General features: G+C 44.9%; 1 protein-coding gene across 2 annotated transcripts in view; it reads right to left on the bottom strand.

Moving 5' to 3' along the window:
* The window catches only part of LOC140899995 (ATPase family AAA domain-containing protein 3), a 70,735-nt gene that overhangs the window by 38,281 nt on the left and 8,853 nt on the right, over positions 1-23,601 (bottom strand). For both annotated transcript variants that reach the window (XM_073316409.1, XM_073316410.1), the window contains exons 8-10: positions 5,517-5,672; positions 5,311-5,367; positions 3,812-3,937 (exon numbers count right to left, since the gene is read on the bottom strand). In XM_073316409.1, the coding sequence (XP_073172510.1) occupies positions 3,812-3,937; positions 5,311-5,367; positions 5,517-5,672 (339 nt within the window). The remainder of the gene's footprint in view (positions 1-3,811; positions 3,938-5,310; positions 5,368-5,516; positions 5,673-23,601) is intronic.

Raw genomic sequence — 23,601 nt, 5'->3', positions numbered from 1 at the left:
TACTTAACAGACTGTTGACCCATAGAGCCCTACACTGCAGGAAGCAGAAAACCCTGTCATGTTGCTCCACGCTGCCATCTTTTATTGTTCACTGAGGACCGAGTCCATGTAGCTGCTTTGTTTTCTGTTAAAGCCTATCTGAATGTTGATGCTGCAGGACAAGTTGGTGGTTTTCAGCCGCTTTCCTGGTGGATCGGTAGCCACATCACAAAAGCCATCCATGCCACTACAACTGGCCAGTGATCAAATGGGCTAGGGAAACAGAAATCCAGTGGCCCCTAGAAGCCAGGATTGAAGGAGATCAATGAGGCAGTCAAATATCAGAGGGGTAGCTGTGTTAGTCTGGATCTGTAAAAGCGACAGAGTCCTGTGGCACCTTACAGACTAACAGACGTATTGGAGCATAAGCTTTCGTGGGTAAATACCCAGTTCGTTGGATGCATGTGTGGGCACACGTTCACTGCTGCTGGTTGGGCTGTTCTGTGGAGAGCGGACTTCAGTGTCCAGGACTAATTACCTTGCACTTTTCAAGGACAGCCATCTTAACTGACTAGTGCCTTCCACTCTTGCTGGGGAGAATAAAGTGACCAAAATTACAGGACACTGAAACTAGAAGACTCATTTAATACCTTAAGAATTGTATCTGAACAGGGAAAAAACACGCACATTTCAGTATTTTAAAAATTACAAAATCTAGACATGATTCCACACTGCTACCAGACCTGGTTTGGAGAGCACGTTTCTACAACGGAAGCAGCAGCCCTGAGAGTTCAGTAGCCTGCAGAGTCCTCTGACTTCCCTTATTTGTCCACCAGTTTTTTAAGTACAGGAAAGCACAAGGGGGCACTGAATTCCCAGGGATGGTGTCTCCCCGAGTAGAAGCGCTTCCTGAGAGTACACATTGCCATACACACTTGCTCGAAAAAAATATGCAGGACGACGTAATGGGGACGTGACCCTCAAGGTGGGGTGCAGACTTCTCTCCCCACCTCCCATTCATGGGAGCACAGGAGCCTGGGATGACAAGAGACCTACAAGAGCAGGACATATTTCCTTAGAGTAGATCAAAAGAAACTGATGCTTTTCTCCCACCAAATTGTTAAATAATGTCCCTTTACACTAGAGTCATGTCTGGTCTACACTTGTTCTTCTCAGAGGTCAAGTCAGCTGATCCATAATTAGACTTTACACCAACGATGTTCAGATAAAGAGAATAATTCTAACAGTAGCGAGTTTCCTATGGTACCGGCAGCGTCTCATTTTGCTATTGAAGAAGGTTTACAACTCCTGTGCTGTGGCTCCCCCACTCGGTAGTTACCCACCCATATTTTAGTTGTAGCCCGCCTGTGTAAGACCTGAACGTCAGCCGTGCTCCACACCGCTGCCTAAAGACCACGGAATGAGTAAGTGCACGGGGTCTTTGCGCCCAGGTGCTGGTGAATTCTGGCTGGCAGCCGGGTGTAGATTCAGTGCCATACAACATATTGTGTGCTGCCACCACCGTTATTCAAGAGAGACAGACGATCCAAACAGGAGTAACGGACTATCTGGTGGCGTAACAGGCTAACGAAAGCACAGCTCCAGATGCGATAATGCCGTCTCTCCCTGCAACTAACGCTTGCGGAAGGTGTTCTCTCAGGAATCCTTGAAAGCTTTTATTTCTACAAAAAGAAAAGGAGGACTTGTGGCACCTTAGAGACTAACCAATTTATTAGAGCATAAGCTTTCGTGAGCTACAGCTCACTTCTTCAGATGCATATCGTGGAAACTGCAGCAGGCTTTATATATACACAGAGAATATGAAACAATACCTATTCCCACCCCACTGTCCTGCTGGTAATAGCTTATCTAAAGTGATTTCCAGCACAAATCCAGGTTTTCTCACCCTCCACCCCCCCACACAAATTCACTCTCCTGCTGGTGATAGCCCATCCAAAGTGATAACTCTTTACACAATGTGCATGACAATTAAGCTGGGCTATTTCCTGCATAAATCCAGGTTCTCACATCCCCCCCACCCCCATACACACACAAACTCACTCTCCTGCTGGTAATAGCTCATCCAAACTGACCACTCTTCAAGTTAAAATCCAAGTTAAACCAGAACATCTGGGGGGGGGGGGTAGGAAAAAACAAGAGGAAACAGGCTACCTTGCATAATGACTTAGCCACTCCAAGTCTCTATTTAAGCCTAAATTAATAGTATCCAATTTAGGCTTAAATAGAGACTTGGAGTGGATAAGTCATTATGCAAGGTAGCCTGTTTCCTCTTGTTTTTTCCTACCCCCCCCCCCCGATGTTCTGGTTTAACTTGGATTTTAACTTGAAGAGTGGTCAGTTTGGATGAGCTATTACCAGCAGGAGAGTGAGTTTGTGTGTGTATGGGGGTGGGGGGGGATGTGAGAACCTGGATTTATGCAGGAAATAGCCCAGCTTAATTGTCATGCACATTGTGTAAAGAGTTATCACTTTGGATGGGCTATCACCAGCAGGAGAGTGAATTTGTGTGGGGGGGTGGAGGGTGAGAAAACCTGGATTTGTGCTGGAAATCACTTTAGATAAGCTATTACCAGCAGGACAGTGGGGTGGGAATAGGTATTGTTTCATATTCTCTGTGTATATATAAAGCCTGCTGCAGTTTCCACGATATGCATCTGAAGAAGTGAGCTGTAGCTCACGAAAGCTTATGCTCTAATAAATTGGTTAGTCTCTAAGGTGCCACAAGTCCTCCTTTTCTTTTTGCGAATACAGACTAACACGGCTGTTACTCTGAAACCTGTCTTTATTTCTACAAACACCCGTTCAGCAAGGGTGGAGACAGTTCAAGCCATAACATCTCTTTTCCATCAATATGTCAACTCCAAACCTGAGGGCTAGCCTCGAGAGACAAGAGGCTAATTCAGTCTCCATGACCCATACAATGCTTTTCACAACACGGATGCTCTTAATGCAAGAACACAGGAATAGTCAATGAAAAAAGGTGGCAAACTCAAGACTGAAAAGGAATGACTTTTCCACACCACGACTGACCTGTGGAATTCACTGCCACAAGAGATCACTGAGCCCAAGAGCATAGCAGGATTCAGGAAGGACGGGATGTTTATATGGATAAGAATATCCTGAATTAGAACAACACATTAAAAAAAGTTTTGAAGGTATCTAAACCTTCCTGCACTGGGTCATAAGCCAACAGCTATCAGGGTTGGGAGAAAGTTTTTTCTGGGGCTTCGAGAGCAAAAGTGAAATCCATTATCTGAGTTAAACGAGGTCTTTCCACCCCTCAGAACTGCTGCTTGAAAGTAGTGTGCTGTTTGTCAGAGTCAAATCCAGACTAAATCAGAGAGCAGCACACTGATAGGGCAGACAGAACAATGCTTACTTATCCAGCCCTCCTGCTCCCTCCCCCTATGAGTTAATAAGCAACAGGATAGCCCATTTAGGAGTCAAATATGATTAGAGGTGGAAATGAGATACCAGGGCTGGCGTTGGCATTTCACAAGTCATGTCTGCCAAGTGGCGCACAGAGGCTGTTTCATGCCATCAGCCAGTCCAGATGGGACAGTTTCTCTCTCTAGGCTGAAATCTAGAATTCAAGTCACTGGACTGTCTAACCCGGAGCACAGAGCAAAACGCTATAAGGTGGATGCCCCTTCTTCCTCCCTCAGCACCCCGGAACCCCATTCTACACACACACATGCTCAGCAAAGCTACAGCAGTTGCTTGCAGCCCAGAGAGATATAGTTATAACATTGTAGGGTACTCCTTGAAAACCCACAACAGCTGGGCTGTCAAAATCTTGGCAGGGTCTTACCTTGGCAAAGAGAGTCTTCCCAGTTCCAGGCGGGCCGTACATAAGGATATTCCTGTACAAACTTTTGTTCGTTCTTGTATTTCTTGTTGCTATGGCAATGTCTCTCACACGCTCCTCCAGCTTGGGCTGCAAGAGGAGAAAAGTTACGTTTGGGAAACGGACAACACATCCGATACCCAGAGATGCCTATGCTTCACACACTGGTATAGGCAGATGGCTATCAGTGCTGTCTGCAAACAGCAGGGTTGCAGTCTCGGGTCTGATGAGTTCTTAGCCTGAATTCCTCCAGCTTATTGGCTTGGACTTGAGTAGTTCCTCCTTCTGCTTCAGGATTTATTGTATTTCAAGTTATAATTACTTCAAATTGAAGCCACAATGAGCTAACAACAACTTTTGGGACTGAAAATGGATACGAACATTTCAGAATCTACCCTACCACTCATGCTCTAGGAAAGGGGTAACCAACCTGTGGCTCCGGATCCACATGCGGCTCTTCAGAAGTGAATATGCGGCTCCTTGTCTAGGCACCGACTCCGGGGCTGGAGCTACAGGTGCCAACTTTCCAACAAGCTGGGGGGGTGCTCACTGCTCAACCCCCGGCTCTGCCACAGGCCCTGCCCCCGCACTCCAGAGCCTCCTGCACGTTATGAATCAGCTGATCGGGAGGGAGCGGGAGGCGCTGATCGGCGGGGCTGCCAGTGCGTGGGAGGCACTGGGAGCGTGAGGGAGGGGAGGAGCTGATAGGGGGCTGCTGCCATATTACTGTGGCTCTTTGGCAACGTACATTGGTAAATTCTGGGTCCTTCTCAGGCTCAGGTTGGTCACCCCTGCTCTAGGAGCTTATTTTCCATGAACTACCTACAAAAAGGGACAAGAGGGGGAAGGTATGTAACAAGCCAAGTTAGAAGCAAAACTTTTGATAGTAATAAACCTTCCATGTAAGTGGGAGTGAATGCATTTCTTATACATATTCTTACATTCTCGGAAATACAGAGGCAGATATTCCTACAGACACTTCTTTTTGGTAACACTCTAAAAAACGCCCTTTAATTCACTTGATATTACGGAATGAAATTCAGAAACAAATGTGCAAAATCAGTTCTGATGAGTGGATTGATAGCCCTTCAGATGGTGTTCAAAGGCATATGTTGCTTGGTTCTCTGACCTAACTGTGGCGGTCAGAGCCGTAAGAGTTCACAGATTAGAGACGACATGTAGAATTTGGCCAGAATTGCCAGATTAACATGCTGACTAAGGAGAAAAGTCACGCTGACCTAAGACTTCCAACTGCTCTGTACAGAGGGGTCAAAGGTTGGCAGGGTGTTTAATGTGTTTCATGCTGAACATGGAAGCTTATTTACACTCCAGGTGCCCCAAGAGTGCTACATTTCCAGTATTACTGAACTGCAACAAAAATTAAAATGAAAGCAAGGAGAGAACCTTTGATATTTAGACACCAAGATCCTGGATGGTTTGAGATAGCAAAAGCCTATACTCACGCTGAGAACAACTCCTTCAAGAGCATCTTGAGCCTTGCTGGTAAGACGCTTGCCAACCTGAGAAGGAGAAATTCATTAAAAAACACATGATGAAAATATGAGCACTAAGTGTGGAGTTCTCGATATCACACTGCCAGACCCCTAGAGCAGGACTAGAACAAGCTGCGTCCCAGCTAACAGCGAGCCAAAGGAAAGAAGGTATTTACCTTGATGGGATGCTTGAGTGCCTCCAGCACTGTAATGCGTGAGGTCTCTCTCACCAGGGAGGGCTTGCCCAGTCGAGCTTCTATGTATCGCCCTGCAACCCCAGTAGCGTTCTTGGCCGTGTAAATCCCCACTGCCAGCAGGGTCAGACCTGCCACCTGGAGAAGAGGGGAGGATTCTGATCAACTTCCTTTGCAAGACAAGCTGGAGTCCGCAACACTCTCCTATTGGCAGGTCACACTCAAGGCTGTATGGAGGGCTTGTCCACCAGCATCCTGGTGGGAGGGTGTTAAAGCACAGATCTATGCATCTCACACTGTAAACGGAACAGTGTTATAATGGAGGAAGACGCAAAATAATCTGTTTTGTTTCTGACTTGGTTAACCAAAATTTTGAAGGATTTTGATGAAACTGAAAATTAAATGCATCCTCAAGCTGCATTAGTTGCTAATTCTGTTTATCTTTGTGTATTCTTTTAATGGTAGACTGGTGATCTGATTCATTTTACTTGCTATTGTACAGAAAGTAAAGTGTACCGCTAATAACTACCAGTATGTGATTGCTCTGTATTAAGAAGAGATTTTTCCGTGGTAATGTACCTTTCTGGTCCCTCCTTTGAGTTAATGGACAGGGCATCCTTGACCATCAGAAAACCACCAATTAATAATCTAGGTCAAATCTGGCCCCACATGTAGGTTTAACTGAAAAACAAGCATTCACAAACCCTGAAGACCAACAGAACTGTTTCCATAGAAGTGTGCTCTGATGTTCTCTTAGATCACCTGTAGGGTTTGCACATACCGCAACAGTGTTAGAAACTCACTATAAACAGAAAAGAAAACAGACCTGTCTCTTCATTGCGCAGCGTAAGAGTGCACTGGACTGCAAGCTCTTCAGGCCAGTGAACATGCCCTTCATTTGCTCCATGAAGCATCTAACACATTTTGAAATATTACAGCACCCAGTTTCAATAATTTAGAATGTTACTTGCAATACAAGAGGATTTAAAAAAAAAAACCTGAGCAAATCCCTTTAAATACTTTAGAAGGATTTCTACACGAGAAACTCTGAGGACAGCTGTGAAATCAAGAGTAAATCCAAGAATGAATGAGGCTCCAACTGGCAGTAACTTCCCTTGACCAAAGTGGCAGTTGAGCCCAGCTTCAAAGGTTGGCTCTTTCACAGAGTGCTTCATACCGATGGTGGAAAATTTGGTTAAAGGAAACAAAACAAGGTTAAAGATGAGTGAATGTTTGCTAATGGCATGAGGGCAGCTTGGTCAGCTAGAAAAAAATCCTTGACTTGTGCTATTCCTAACAGAACGCTCAGGAAAGGAAGGTGCTTTAATATTTCAGTACTTTAGTTAAAATACTGTTGGACAAACAATCTGAAGTATCCCATCGGCACACTAGACTCTGCTGTTGGTCTTTGATTAGTACTACTTTGGTGGCAATTGAAGAGCTGTCTAGTCTAAGAGGACAGTTCCCAGAAGCTCAGATTGAGCTTTCCGAAAGGCATGTTAGAGATAAGGCTCCCAGTTTTCAAGTTAAGAAAAATCCAATTTAAGGAAACAAAGGCGAAAAGCCCAAGTGCCCCTAACCTCCTCTGCTATTTAGCAGCCCCTCAGTTATGCATGAGCCAACACCATGCTGTTCCTCATGTGAGCAGGATTACCCAGAGCGGTTGCCAGGAGAAAACCTGCCAGTGAAGGGAGAGGATATGGCTTGAAATCATACCAGAAGCAGGTAAGCATGGAACTCCCAAATTTAATGTCTCTTTACCACAGCCACAATTCTGAACCGTTGCATGCTGAACTAAGTGAAGGTACAGCTGCAGACTATGGTTGCTGGGTTAGCTCGTGCACCTCTCCCTCATGGCCCCTGTAAAATAATTTTGGGATGGTCACAAAAATTCTTCCCCTTCTTCCATTCCCTTCCTTTCAAAGGGTGGGGGTTGGAGCATTTTCTTTATCCTTAGATGCAGAGGTCCTCTGCTTCTGCATTCAAGCTGCCAGGGTCAACAGCTGATTATTGGCCTGTTCTGAGTTTGCTATACAAATCTCTAACCTCAAGTCTTCACAACCACCTGTAAACTACTGTGCCAAAGCCAGGCAGCCCTTAGTGATCGAACAGCGAAGGCTCTGCATTTTACCTTTAATTCCAATCCCCTTTGGCAACAGTCCAGGGAGGCATGAGGGGGCAAACAGGATGGAGAAGTGGTGCCTGCTTCACCCTCCCCATCTCTGCAAACCAATCCCTCTACTTGGCTTTATTTGCTCTAAATGAAACAAGCTTTAATTAGACTGAACTGCCTCCACCAGGAAAGCTGCCACGAAGAAAGCTTCACTCAATAAGGTGAGCTGCCCATAGCCTGTTTAAACACCATCAGCAGCTGCTTTGACAAGCAGCCTGTAAATAAAACTTCCTTCAACAGCCATTTTAGTGTCCAGTTGAACTCTTAAAACCAATAATTACTACATGAATTGAGGGCAGAGAAAACCCCACTAGTCACTGTGCAGCAAAATGCTTTGAACAGGAAAAACGCCAAATTCCAAACACCACAGGTACCAATGGGGCACAAAGGGGGAGAGGAAGGCGGTCAGGGTTGTGCTGCAGAAAGCTAGTCCTATTTCTAGATTTTAAAGTCTCCTTAAATTACTCACTTACGGACCAACCTGGGAAAAGAGTCACAGCCCCATGGTGTTCTTGGAGCATTACTGCATGAGGGAACAACGATCTTCCAGCCAATAGAATCCTTAGTTGTTTTAACAAACTACGGTTCTGAGTGTCGGGTGCTGTTGTCATCATGAATAGGTCGGAATATGAACAAGAGGCTGCTCGGCAGCTCTCCAACACGAGTTTCTACAAGCCATTACCCTCTGATCCCACTGAGAGTTACCAAAAGCAACTACAGCATTTGCTCAAGAAACTTCCTGAAAAAGCACAAGATCAAATCCGCACAGACACACCCCTGGAACCCCGACCTGGGATATTATATCTACTACCCAAGATCCATAAACCTGGAAATCCTGGGCGCCCCATCATCTCAGGCATTGGCACCCTGACAGCAGGATTGTCTGGCTATGTAGACTCCCTCCTCAGGCCCTACGCTACCAGCACTCCCAGCTACCTTCGAGACACCACTGACTTCCTGAGGAAACTTCAATCCATCGGTGATCTTCCTGATAACACCATCCTGGCCACTATGGATGTAGAAGCCCTCTACACCAACATTCCACACAAAGATGGACTACAAGCCGTCAAGAACACTATCCCCGATAATGTCACGGCTAACCTGGTGGCTGAACTTTGTGACTTTGTCCTTACCCATAACTACTTCACATTTGGGGACAATGTATACCTTCAGATCAGCGGCACTGCTATGGGTACCCGCATGGCCCCACAGTATGCCAACATTTTTATGGCTGATTTAGAACAACACTTCCTCAGCTCTCGTCCCCTAAAGCCCCTACTCTACTTGCGCTATATTGATGACATCTTCATCATCTGGACCCATGGAAAAGAAGCCCTTGAGGAATTCCACCATGATTTCAACAATTTCCATCCCACCACCAACCTCAGCCTGGTCCAGTCCACACAAGAGATCCACTTCCTGGACACTACAGTGCTAATAAACAATGGTCACATAAACACCACCCTATACCGGAAACCTACTGACCGCTATTCCTACCTGCATGCCTCCAGCTTTCACCCTGACCACACCACACGATCCATCGTCTACAGCCAAGCTCTGCGATACAACCGCATTTGCTCCAACCCCTCAGACAGAGACAAACACCGACAAGATCTCTGTCAAGCTTTGTTACAACTACAATACCCACCTGCAGAAGTAAAGAAACAGATTGATAGAGCCAGAAGAGTTCCCAGAAGTTACCTACTACAGGACAGGCCTAACAAAGAAAATAACAGAACGCCACTAGCCATCACCTTCAGCCCCCAACTAAAACCCCTCCAACGCATTATTAAGGATCTACAACCTATCCTAAAGGATGACCCAACACTCTCACAAATCTTGGGAGACAGGCCAGTCCTTGCCTACAGACAGCCCCACAACCTGAAGCAAATATTCACCAACAACCACATACCACACAACAGAACCACTAACCCAGGAACTTATCCTTGCAACAAAGCCCGTTGCCAATTGTGCCCACATATCTATTCAGGGGACACCATCACAGGGCCTAATAACATCAGCCACACTATCAGAGGCTCGTTCACCTGCACATCCACCAATGTGATATATGCCATCATGTGCCAGCAATGCCCCTCTGCCATTTACATTGGTCAAACTGGACAGTCTCTACGTAAAAGAATAAATGGACACAAATCAGATGTCAAGAATTATAACATTCATAAACCAGTCAGAGAACACTTCAATCTCTCTGGTCACGCAATCACAGACATGAAGGTCGCTATCTTAAAACAAAAAAACTTCAAATCCAGACTCCAGCGAGAAACTGCTGAATTGGAATTCATTTGCAAATTGGATACTATTAATTTAGGCTTAAATAGAGACTTGGAGTGGCTAAGTCATTATGCAAGGTAGCCTGTTTCCTCTTGTTTTTTCCTACCCCCCCCCCCAAGATGTTCTGGTTTAACTTGGATTTAAACTTGAAGAGTGGTCAGTTTGGATGAGCTATTACCAGCAGGAGAGTGAGTTTGTGTGTGTATGGGGGTGGGGGGGATGTGAGAAAACCTGGATTTGTGCAGGAAATAGCCCAACTTGATTGTCATGCACATTGTGTAAAGAGTTGTCACTTTGGATGGGCTATCACCAGTAGGAGAGTGAATTTGTGTGGGGGGGTGGAGGGTGAGAAAACCTGGATTTGTGCTGGAAATGGCCCACCTGATGATCACTTTAGATAAGCTATTACCAGCAGGACAGTGGGGTGGGAGGAGGTATTGGTTCATATTCTCTGTGTATATATAAAGTCTGCTGCAGTTTCCACGATATGCATCTGATGAAGTGAGCTGTAGCTCACGAAAGCTTATGCTCTAATAAATTGGTTAGTCTCTAAGGTGCCACAAGTACTCCTTTTCTTTTTGCGAATACAGACTAACACGGCTGTTACTCTGAAACCTGTTAAGATGACCTAACTTTCAGGAAATGCTGATCATACAGTCTGAAAATCTGGCCCCTTTAAAATGCTTCAAGTTAGGCACCCAAAAATCAAAGCCACTTTTGAAAATCTTGACCCACATACACAAATCACTTCACCCACCACTGAAATGCAGCTACCTTGGGGTGGAACCATATATCAGAGCACAGTAACATGAAACAAAAGTGTAGGAGGTGAATAGTGTATCCAACCAAAACTGCACAGGAATTTTGGGAAGGCAGAAATATCCACCATCATACAACCACAAGACTAATAATTCTTCTGCACTCCTATAATTTCAGAGATGAACTTTTTCAAACCAAACCTGGTCAAACGAGTATTTCCCTTAGGGAAAGCTTTGCGTCCCAGCACTCTATAGCATTACTATACCACGGAGTGAGTTATTTTTAAGTCTCCTCTGTACAAGAATTTAACCGTGTGCTGTACTGGCGGCTCCTCATGCAGCCGAGAAACTACTTGTTGAGATGAAGATGCTAATACAAAGGTCTGAATTCTGCTTGCTACTGACGGCTAAGGGCATTTGTTTTCAGATGAATCTACACAAGCAATTCACCTGTCAAAATGCGGTCAGAGATAGCACAAAATATGATGGGAGATACCAACAATTCAGGAAAAAAGGGTGCAAAGAAAAAAGGCAAGGAGCTAGAAAGTTACATATTAGCTGCATGCCCTTCTTAGGGCTGCTCTGTTTAAAGCTTCCTTGCCAACAGGACCAGACTCCTCATCTCTATAGAACATATAAATCTGGGAGGTGCTAAAGTCCCTAGCTCACACCAGCTAGAACTTTTACACTAACTGGATTGTAAATGCCATGTAAGTAAAGAGCAACTTGAGGGTTTACAATCAATGGTGGCTCAGAGCCCTTTTGGTATCGCTGTTACTAATCAGACTATTAATGGCCTCTGAACAGAAAGGCTAATACAGAGGTGTTATAAAAACAAAGGGACAGAGTTAATCAGAGAGACGGTAAAAACAATGTCCTGACGTGGACAGGTGTGTTGTGTGCAGCATCCCTTTGGAGAGAACCATACAATTTTGTTTGGAGGCTGCTGAAGTAGACAAAGCGAGTGCCACCGAGGCAGGGGAGAGGGGGAACCTCATCTTGCCCTGTTCTCATTTTGGCCCAATGACCAGAGAATTTTTTAAGCCCAAAACATAAGCACTGCAGTTACCTGATTACATGGATTCATTCAGTGACCACCCTTTAGATTTTCACTCCAGTCCTATCACACTTAACATAGTACAGCTCCCAATACTAAACTGCAAGACGCACTCAGCTACTGCTATTACCGTTCAGAAGCACGGACCTACATCCACATTACCATGCAGTGCTGCATATCAGTGAGCTGCGATTACGCTTGCCACTAGAGCTGTTCAGTCTAATGACCCTTATAAACACAATCCATTATAAACACACTACAGTAAAACCATGCCAACTGAAGCAGTATTAGCATAGCATTCTGTACAGAATACTGAAACATTTTTTGGAAGGGCTACTGCATACATGAAGAGGGCTGAAAACCCAATACAGTACCACCTTCATTATCCAAATGCAATAGTGTGTGTGTGGAGGGAATCAAATTACCTAGGACAGCCGTTTCAGATAATCCAGACAATTTCCATTGTGATTAACTGACATTGGAAGGTCTTGGTATTACAGGGTTGTTTACCTACAACTCAAACACTGCTCTTATTTCAAAAAGGACAGGAAGCTCTAAACATTATTCCGAGCAGACTTCAAGTGTCTGTTCACTTTTCCATATCAAAGACTTTAAATGAAGAATATAGGGAGCCCTGCTACACTCCATTTATTTTTGGCATCTAAGAATTCTGGGGAAATGTGTCCAAGATGAACATTAGACCTGCTAGGGGTATTCACAGCAGCATTTTCTCTCTCGTGGCTCAGGGGCTTCTGCCCATTATAGTCTTATCAGGGCGTTTCTCAGGAGTACAGGGAAACGGGGATGGCTGGTCTGAGAGTGTTTCAGCAGAAGCATTACATCCAGAGAATCTCTGATTCAGGCTCCAGTACAGTGCCTCTGAGCTCTGTTTAACCAGCATCTGAAGGCTACCCTCATTCTCTCTGCAACAGTCAGATCAAGAATACTCCCCTTAGTTCTAGGCAGGAGACACATACTGTCTGCAAATATGGGGTGTGCTCTCTCTTCTACACTGAAAAGCTCAGGGATCTCAGCTCAACGCATAGGAATCTGTCAAGAGACCATTTCAAAGTCAGTGGAAGAAAGTTTACAGCTGTGGTTCATCAGGCAGGCTCCTCTGACAGCCCTAATATAACTGAAATCGCAATTTTCTCTGCACCAGATTCATTTGAGCCTCAGCAGCCCAGTCTGCTTAGGGCCCGATTCAAATTGGCTGCCTATTCTTGCTGGGAGACCCACTCGTTGACTTCAGTGGTAGTTTGGTTGCAATAAAAAAGGCTGAGGTGAGGTTGAGACCGAATAGAATGTAGTTCTACATTCAACCTACACAGACCCTTACTGGAATGGGGCCATTACAGCACCTACAGCCAGAAGGTGGGGGTGGTATAGGGAATAACTGTCCATGGTCATGAATGTGGAGAAAGTTAAAATTCTGCTTCTGCAGGCTACTCCCATATTTAATATTAAGCATCTGATTTAAAAGAACAGGCTTGGTAGAAGCAAGCATGAAAACAGGAGGGGGAATTTTTGCATGGTAACAGTTCAAATACATCCACTCCCACCTTCCCTGAAAAGGTCATGGAATCTGCAAACGTGATCAGCTGAAGCAGTGCATGGAATTGGAGAACGTGTCATCACAATGCATCAGGGATACAACCGTTTCAGAGAGCACAGCATCAAAACACAGACGTGTTACAACTAGACATGAGTAGATGGGGCTGAAGATACAGGTGGTGCAGGGACTCATAAGTGTCAGTATGGGGAACTGCACCAGAGGTGGGCTGTGATCTGCATTTTAAAAAGGAGCTAGTGAGTGGAAGATGAGGAGGGAACTGATATGATGGCAGCAAAGGCTCAGCCTCCAGCTGTAAACAGGGATTTGCAGAGACCAAGCCTGGCTGGAGGTGGGGGATGAACAGACCGGATCATGCACAGCAGACAGAAAACAGCCACTCAAAACCCAAGACTAGCTTCAAAACTGAAGCCACTTTGTAAATTATAATCACCCTGTTAAAAACTACAGCTCTCAGAAAGCACAGGACACAAAATATCCCCATCAATAAGTGAAGCAGAAAGCCCAGAGACTTCCCCTCAGGTTACAGCTGGTGTCCAGTTCAACAATCCTGAGGTTAACTTGTACTAAACCAAGCAACCCTGCAGGCAGCTACTTTGCACTAGCTGCCTGTCAGACAGAGTGAGGCACGCTGTCTTTCAGACAACATGAAGGACATTCTGGTACACTGCTAAGAATAATGCTTCAAAGGGGGATGGATTAGAACAGCAAGACTTCAAACACATCTTCAATGTGTATGGGCATGTCTCCTTGTTTCTAGAGATGGAAAGCACTTGATGGCTTCCAAAACCCTTTATTTAGGCCACGTTGTTTGGCATTCCCTTGCCACGTAAGCCCCAACAGTTGCTCTGCCCCCAAGTTCCATCTGCCAAGACACGTGCAGGATCTTCTCCCCGGAAAATCATATTCACTGTTAATTACAGCAAATGGAAATTCTGCCACATTGCACACTGAGTCTTTGGGCTGCCAATGCTGCGCCTTGAACAGGAATCGTTCCAAAGTATCTAAAGGTCGCCAATTTAAGAGTTAACGTTAAAGAACTCGCCACCAGATTATTATGATGAGACACTCCGATCACGTTTCAGGCCTCAAAGCCCTCTGCAAAGATGGCTACTGTCCCTCTTTCATGGAGATAAACCTTAATATGGAGTCAGTGGCCCAGTCAGAAATAGAAACCAGATCTCAGAGTTTCCTGATCTATGCAGTAGACAACACTGTGGGGTTGCATGTTGGATCTGCCTTTTTCCTTCTAAACTACTACAGAGCATTGCTGGTTAAAAGAGACCTTGAGGGCTGACTGCACTTCATCCTGTTGAGGTAGGTAAAGTGAGTGCCACGGGAGAGCGTGTACACGCCTGGACAGACAGTAACGGTCCCATGGCCCTTTTTGTAAGAGCTGGGGTTTGGCTCATTGTCCCTGGCCAGAATTCCCTTCCCCTTCCACAGTGAGATAGTATGCTGTGAACTAGGGGTTGCCACCTGCTAGGCATACAATCCGTGAAGTACTTTGGAGTGGAAGAGACTATGCAAGCAGAACATTAATCACCATCACATTGTGTATTTTAGGAACAGCTCACCTTAAGGCAAAAGGCACACAAACTAACAGCAATTTTTTTTTAAAAATGCATCAGAAGCAGAAAGCCTGCCAAATGGGCCACGGGAGGATTGAGGTGCTGAAGAAGCACTCGAGGAAAACAAGGCGGGAGGGAGAGCTCAGTGGTTTGAGCATTGGCCTGCTAAACCCAGGGTTGCGAGTTCATTCCTTGAGGGGGCCATTTAGGGATCTGGAGCAAAAATTGGGGATTGGTCCTGCTTTGAGGAGGGGGTGGGACTAGATGACCTCCTGAGGTCCCTTCCAGCCCTGATAGTCTATGATTCTAAGGCTGCTGCAGAAAAGCTAAATGAATTCTTTGCATCAGTCTTCACTGCAGAGGATGAGGGAAGATACCCACAACTGATCCATTCTCTTTAGGTGACAAATCTGAGGAACTGTTCCAGATTGAGGTATTAACACAGGAGGATTTGGGCTAAAATGAACAGCAATAAGTCACCAGGACCAGATGGTGTCCACCCAAGACTTCTGAAGGAACTGAGAATGAAATTGCAGAACTATTAACTGAAATACATAACCTATCGCTTAAATCAGACTCTGTACCAGATGGTTGGCAGATAGTTAATGTAACACTGAATTTTAAAAAAGGCTCCAGAGGCAATCCTGGCAATTACAAGCCAGTTAGCCTAACTTCAGTACCAAGCAAACTGGTTAAAACTATAGTTAAGAAGAGAATTATCAGACACATAGTTGAACACAATATGTTGGGGAAGAGTCAACATGACTTTTGTAGAGGGAAATAATGCATTAACTATCTGTCAGAATTCTTGAGGATGTCAAAAAAGATGTGGACAAGGGTGATCCAGTGGATACAGTGTACTTAGACTTTAATAAAGACTGACAACATCCCTCCCCAAAGGCTCTTATGCAGAGTAAGCAGTCATGGGATAAGAGGGAATGTCCTCTCATGGATCAGCAACTGGTTAAAAGATAGGAAACAAAGGGTAAGAACAAACTGTCAGTTTTCACAATGGAGAGAGGTAAATAGCAGGGTCCGTAAAGGATATGTACTGGACCAGTGCTATTCAACATATTCATAAATGATCTGGAAAAGGGGTAAACAGTGATGCGGCAAAGTTTGCAGATGATGCAAAATTACTCAAGACAGTTAAGTCCAATGCTGATGACGAAGAGCTAAAAAAGGACCTCCCAAAACTGGGTGACAGGGCAACAAAATGGCAGATGAAATTCAGTGCTGATAAGTGCTAAGTAATGCATGCTGGAAAACAATCAAAACTATACATACAAAATGGGGTCTAAATTAGCTGTTACCACTCAAAGATTTTGGATTCATCATGGATAGTTCTCTGAAAACTTCTGCTCAACACACAGTGGCAGACAAAAAGCTAACAATGTTAAGAACTATTAGGAAAGGGATAGAAAATAAGACAGAAAATATCATAATGCCATTATATAAATCCATGGTACACCCATACCTGGACTACTGCACACAGTTCTGGTTGCCCCATCTCTGAAAAGATGTTAGAATTGGAAAAATTACAGAAAAGGGGCAACAAAAATGGTTTAGGGCTATGGAGCAACTTCCATATGAGAAGAGATTACAAAGCCTGGGATTGTTTACCTTAGAAAAGAGACGACTAAGGGAGGATATGACAGAGGTCTACAAAATTGTGAATGGTGTAGAAAAAGTGAATAAGGAAGTGGTATTTACCCCTTCACATAACACACGAACCAGGGGTCACCCACTGAAATTAACAGGCAGCAGGTTTAAAACATAAGGAAGTACTTCTTCACACAACGCACAGTCAACCATGGAACTCATTACCAGGGGATGTTGTGCAGGCCAGAAGTATAACTGGGTTCAAAAAAGAATTAAATAAGTTCATGGAGGATAGGTTCATCAATGGCTATTAGCCACAACGGTCAGGGATGCAACTCTATGCTCTGGTTGTCCCTAAACCTCTGACTGCCAGAAGCTGGGACTGGATGACAGGGTATGGATCACTGAATAAATTGCCCTGTTCTGTTCATTCCCTCTGAACCATCTGGCACTGGCCGCTACTGGAAGACTAGATATTGGGCTAGATGGAACACTGGCCATACTGGGTCAGACCATTCTAATGTTCTTAAAAGGTTACTGCTTTAACTTTGAAAAGGAAGGTGTTTGGAGAATAGGCAGGCGGAAAAGGGCAGTTCTGCAAAACACACCAGAAAAGAAGAAACTTAAGCTCTATGCCCCAGAACCCAACAGCACAATTAGTTTACAGAGTAATTAGCTTAACGTTTAATTTACAGCCAGATGCTGGTGATTCAAACCAAAGCAGCTCCAGCTAGAGGAAAAAAAAGCAGGATGCAGCAATTGCTTTTAGAGCCAGCAAACACACTACTTCTCTCAAAGAGAACGACAAGGTCAAACCAAGGGCTCAAGGGCAAACAGAATATGAACACCATTTAATTTTACTCACTTTAAGTGTGCGGTAACAGGCCTGGAGGGCTCAAAATAACGTCAGATTCATAAAATAGCAGGAAGACCTCAGCATTCAATTTATCTCAATTTATAGAGGTGTTGGAAGGAATCCACAAGGGAAGGCAAAAAACCTGTTGCCTTTTTCAGCAAGCCCTCTGTAAAGATACTCCACCCACAACCAATACCTAGACCATAACATGGGACCTCGGGCACAGATCATCTGCTTTGAAACATGGCAATTAATATTAGTGTATCACAGAACTGGGTTAAGTCACTATTATAGGCTGCAAAAATTAAAAGAAGACCTGCCAGAGAGATATCAGACTTGAATTTCACTATTACACACCTGCAATATAAGATATGCACCACCACAGCTTTGGGATGGACAGATAAAATAAAAAAAACGAAACCCACAAAAAACTCAAAACATTAGTCCAGGCTCCCACATTCCCACTCACTAACCCAACCCCTCCAATTCTATTCAGGTTCTTGTAATGTCTCTGTAACCATGGTATCCAAATGCTTCACAAAGGCCTGAGTAAGTGACAACCCAGAAACAAGCGTCTTGCTCTCTTGGACCTGCAGGGAAAGTGAATTCCAGAACAGAGATCCTCTCTGACAATACCCTGCATCAATCAGCTGAGTAGAAACATTGGGATTGCACATAAGGAGGGGCCAGGTAGCCAGTAGGCCTGAGAACATAGGGTTAGGTCAGGGAAACCAAGATAGAAGATGGGAGAGAGAATTAACCTAACCCACCCCGACTCCCCAAATCCTGCTCCCATAAATTTCCAAGTGGCAGAAAATACAGGTGTGAGTGCTTGAGAGGAAATACAAAGTTTAGCTTAAAACTCCAAGTTCACAACATAAGAGCTTGTTATTTTGTACAAAGGCTGTAACAAAGCAGAGGTATCTGGATCAGGAATTTGTGGAGCTGAAAGCACCAGACAGTAAGTTTAAAAATGATCTGCAGGTTCCAGATGCCCCAGGTACAGCCTACTTTCTACAAAGGGATTCACTCAAAGCAGGTCTCCCTTTCACTGGGGTGGCCGTGCAATGTCCCCTTTGTACCAGCCCACGCAGGAGCCTCTATGTATAAAACCGGAGGGAGGAACAGAGGTGGAAATGGCTTTCAAGCAAGGTGTCCATTTTAACAAGCTGGGCTACTAAAAATATCTTCTCAAAATTACAAATCGGGATGTGTTGCTCAGTTTGTAACATTCTAAAGAGGAAACTTCATGGCAACAGGAACAGGCTGCCCTGCATTCATGCTGTGTAAATGGCACAGTGCAGCTTTAAGCCACAATTTATTCTAGCAAATGCAACGGGGCTTCAAGCGCTTGACAGGCTTGCGGCTCTGTGATGGAAAGGAAAATATGGCCTCAAAAAAGTTTCTGTAAAAATTCATTCAAAAGGTCGTAACAAATGTTAAGTAGGAATTTCTTCAACAGGTGACTCCACCGATTTTGTTTCAAGGTCAACTTTAGCATGAGCAAAATCCTTAGCATCAATAAACATACACAGGACCACACAGGGGTTTGGGGGAGTGGGACGGGCGGAGGGCTGAGAGGGGCTCTGAACAGAAGAGTCTGGGGGCTCGAGTCCTTCCAGACTCCTCCACCAGTTCCCACATAAATGGAAGGTGTCCCCTATACATATCACCCAATGGCTTTGTGCTAAAGCTGCGCTATTAACACTACTGTATGCTGCCACCAGGACTTCCAGGGAGAAAGTAAAATGGTTGAGCATCATTCTGCTTAACTGTATCGGAGAAAAAGCAGGGATTCCTGACCCAGCCCTGACACTGCATTTACTAAAGTGACAGCAAGACCAGTACACAGCAGTAAGATGGGAAGCTTACAGTCTCTGTTATTGTAATGGAAACAAGAAAATCTTCAGAGATGGTTAAGCCTTGACTTGCTTCCAGGCTTTGGGACTGAGCACATGGGGTCCTCTCCAGCGACCTCTCTGGACAGTTTAGGAGTGGCCGCAATGAGAGCCCCACCCAGTCATCTTCAGCTAGAGGAATGGTGGCAGACACACAAGATCTTGACAGCAAGCAGGGGGAATAAGGAGTGTAAGGGAAGCAGGACATCAGAGCTCGGAGGGAGAACGTAGAACATCTCGCAGCGGCCTTAAAAAGCTGTAGCTGAAAATAGCAAATTACAATCAGCTTTCGTGCTGCATCTCCTGTTATTCCCAGAGTCCCTAAGAGTCCCTAGAGGGCAGAGCCTACTAGAAACTAGAAGGGAGGCAGTATCTTCATCCAGCATCCTACCTGCTCCTGAGCTAGCGAGTAGCTAGGCAGGAAAGTGGGTTACCAATGTCTTTTCAGTTCATTATGGAACTAGGTCAGTGACTCGACTCGCTCCATGTGGCCACTGGATACAGTAAGAATTCACTAACCCAGAAAACTTGCACTTTGGAGCAGGGGGAAGGAATGTAGAGCCCTTGCCCCTGGAACTCAGTGCTACAGAGCCAGAGTTCAATGACCATTAGTGTATGTCTACCAGTTAGAGAGCACATAGAGATCATGGCAAGTACCACACTGCCGCTCCACCATGACCTAAAACAGGGGGGTCTCAGCCTTTCTTTCTAAGCACCCCCCTCCCCACAACATGCTATAAAAACTCCTGTGCCACAATAACTGGTTTTCTGTATATAAAAGCCAGGGCCAATGTTAAGGGGTAGCAAGCAGGGCAACTGCCTGGGGCCCCAGGCCACAAAGCTACATTGCTCAGGCTTCAGCCCCGGGTGGTGGGGCTCAGGGTCCTAGACTTCAGCCCCATGTGGCGGGGCTTCAGCCTTCTGCCCTAGGCCCCAGTGAGTCTAGTGCTTGCCCTGCTTGGCGGCCCCCCTGAAGCCTGCTCGCAGACCCTCAGGGGGCCCTGGTTGAGAACCACTGACCTAAAACACTCCCATTGACACTGACTAAAATCAAGTACACCCTTCTGGTCTCACACCACAGGCCTTCTTGTGGAAGATAAGGATATTTGCAGAAGATGGTCTGAAACCTGGGCCGAGATACCAAACAAAAATCGAATTGACAACCCAACTGTGCAAGTGTCGGGCTTCTCCTCCCCGCAGAGCATATGGACAACTCTAAACTGTATCCACACCTGACGTGGAGGATGCGCATACTTACTCCATAGATGGAAAGCGAGGAAATCGCCCAACTGTGACTGTGGAATGGTGCCAACTTTTGGACACATCACGGATGACTGCCCAATCCATGCTCATCCTGGAGGTGTCGTGGCTAGCCACATGGCTACCCCCTCTGCTCTGGGATGGATAAGAGACCTCAAGATGCCATTGCTTTCACTGTTCCACTCTTGCCATAGGAAAGAAGAAGGGTATGTCTACACTGCATGTGAAGGTCTGACAGTAGCACGGGCAGGCATGCCCATCTAGCAAGCACTGGTAACAACAGCAGTGTAGATGTGGCAGCATGGGCTTCAACATGGGCCAGCAAGCCAAGTATGTACCCAGGATCCCCGCTGACTTGGGAAGCTGGGAACGAGCGACTGGGGATGGATCACTTGACAATTCCCTGTTCTGTTCATTCCCTCGGGGGCATCTGGCACTGGCCACTGGCGGAAGACAGGATACTGGGCTAGATAGATCTTTGGTCTGACCCAGTAGGGCCGTTCTTATGTTGTACGCTGGTTGTCCATACCGCCCCATCTATGCGGCTATTGTTACCTGTGCTAGCTAGATAAAGAGGACAAAGTAGAGGAGAGTGGAGGCCTGACAGGCTGGGTAAGCAAGAATGTTTGATGGACAGCTGTCCTATCTAACGGGTGAGTTAACATAAAATTGTACCTCTGCCTAAAGCAGAACACTAGTATAGTTTATACATCAGTATTCCTTATAAATATGCATCACATTTTGAAAACAGGAAAAAAACACAGGTAAACATACAACAGCAAGTTTTCAGCCAAACCTAATAGGGCCTCAGTAGCTGGACCTCAGATACAGCATCTAAATGCTGGTATCTTACAGACCTTAGCTAATACAAAGCAATATGCATTAGACAAGATGCTGGGTAAGGGAAAAGGGTCCAATGTGAGCTTTTCACAGCATTCACAAGGCATTTAAATGCACAAACCAGGCTTAAAGCAGTGTTTGGGTAAGTTAGAGCCAAAATCCTAAGAGTAAAGGGGTTTTGTGATTGTGCTTTAATATTAACTGTTCACACAATTTTTAAAGATTTCAGTGAAAAACTATTTTTCTGGATTTAACCACCCCCCCGGATGGTGATGTAACCCCAAGCGTGACAACTTGGTGCTAGTGTAGGAGTCAGAGAGAGACACTGACCTCTCTCATCTTACAGTGCAAACCGAGTAAAATGCAAAGAGTAAACAGAACCAATGGCTGCTGATTAATTCAGCTTCTAAAATTATTTCTGCTTTGACAAACTAATTGTCACCATAGCAAACGGCATCTTACAAGACTGTTAGTCTGAAAGGGTCCTTTTAATGCTAATGCCAACAAACTTGGCAAAGGAACTCTGCTAAATGCTTCAGGACTGAGCCCACTGAAGTAAACAGGAATCTTTCCATCAATTTCAAGTGTCTTTAGACCAGCTCCTAGCAGTTTTTCTTGAAACTGCAGAAACTGCAAGCTCATTTAGTGAAGCTACTATGTATATCAGGCATGCTGCAATATTTAGGCACACCAGAAAAAGTAAGCAACATTAACTTGGGATTTATTTTGTGTGTAAATTACCTCTGCATGGCAGGCATAAGGGTAATATTAATAGGAAAACGCCTCCACCTAGTCATTCATTTGAGCAGATACACTGAGGACTTAGTCTCAGTGTCCTTGGGAACTTTAGCATGCAGATTCCTTACACAATAAGCTGCACAATGTAGGTTTCATGCATGCAACATCAAGGGCTCAATCCTGCTTTCTGGTGCACTGCATACAGCAGCACTGCTCTTGAAAGTTCAACTATTGTGTAAATCGCAGATGACTTTCCAAGATAAGCAGCAGCAATGTGTGTCATACAACCAGGCAGGAATGAACCCAACCTGCTTGGTAAAATTTCTCTGCAGAAACATACAGCTTCTTAAACATTTCTCTGCAGATTTGCAGCCCAGGGTCTAAAGAGGGTGTCTGCGGTGCCATGTAGTGTTAGACGGAAATACACCAATACACAGAAAACTGCTGAGATGACCAGAGTATCACGCATGTCCTTACGTTTCCAGCATGACTCAAGTGCTAGATCAAAAAAAGCCTCAAGTGTTGCTTTTATTTTTAAAATTAAAGAACATCTGAAACTGTTCAATCCTAGGGCAAAGATTTAAAGAAAAAAGTTCATCCCCTGGCTGAGAGTTCATTACCAATTTTAAACCTAGAGCTTTTCTCCTCCCAACAGCAAATTAATAAAGCCACTGCAATTAGACTACACTACAATGGAAACCGTGACACTTCACTATTGTTCTGCCAACAGCACTGCTGTCATAAAGCTACTTATGAGTAAACATTACTGCATTTAGGTGGTTCTCTACCATTGTCAGTAATGCCACCTAGTGTTACAAATGTATAACTAGGCCTATGTATTGTAGGGACTGAAGTAACGTGCAATAGCCGCTGTGCTGCCAGCAGACTAGACTGGGAAAATAAAAATCAAATGTCTCTTTTGTTAAGCTTTTCCCCCTCTAAATTAAGTTTTTCTGATTCGCCTTTGGCAAATCAAAGCGGGTGCTTACAGCCTAACATTAGAACTTTCTTCTGCCCCAGCGAACGGTTGCAGATGACAGCAACATGTTCAGATCCAATCAAGTTGCTGTAGCAACGAAATGCTGATTATCCAAATCTGTTCAGAAAGCCTCCAAAACCTGGTTGCACACTTCACCGTGTAAATTCTATCCTCAAGCTCTTGCTCAAGAGTCTGGATTGCTAGATACCAAGTGCACACATAAGGTGCAAGAATGCAAACAGGTGGAAGCCCTGGTCTCACTAGTGTCTAAGGGAGCAGAGTTCCTGCTGATTTCTTTTGGTGCCTGTACTGCGTTATAATTCACCTGAGTCTTGCTGGATATACAGTGTGGTTTAATAGAAGAGTTTGTTTTTCAGAATCAAAAATACATTGTGAGGAAAAGCCAAAAAATCCTCAATTGTAAAAGCCAAGGCTTCCCATAGTATGCTCCAGTGAGTGTTAGACACATA

The sequence above is a fragment of the Lepidochelys kempii genome, chromosome 18, assembly GCF_965140265.1.
Source record: "Lepidochelys kempii isolate rLepKem1 chromosome 18, rLepKem1.hap2, whole genome shotgun sequence".
In the NCBI taxonomy this organism is placed as follows: Eukaryota; Metazoa; Chordata; order Testudines; family Cheloniidae; genus Lepidochelys; species Lepidochelys kempii.
This window is presented reverse-complemented; position numbering and strand designations above follow the sequence as displayed.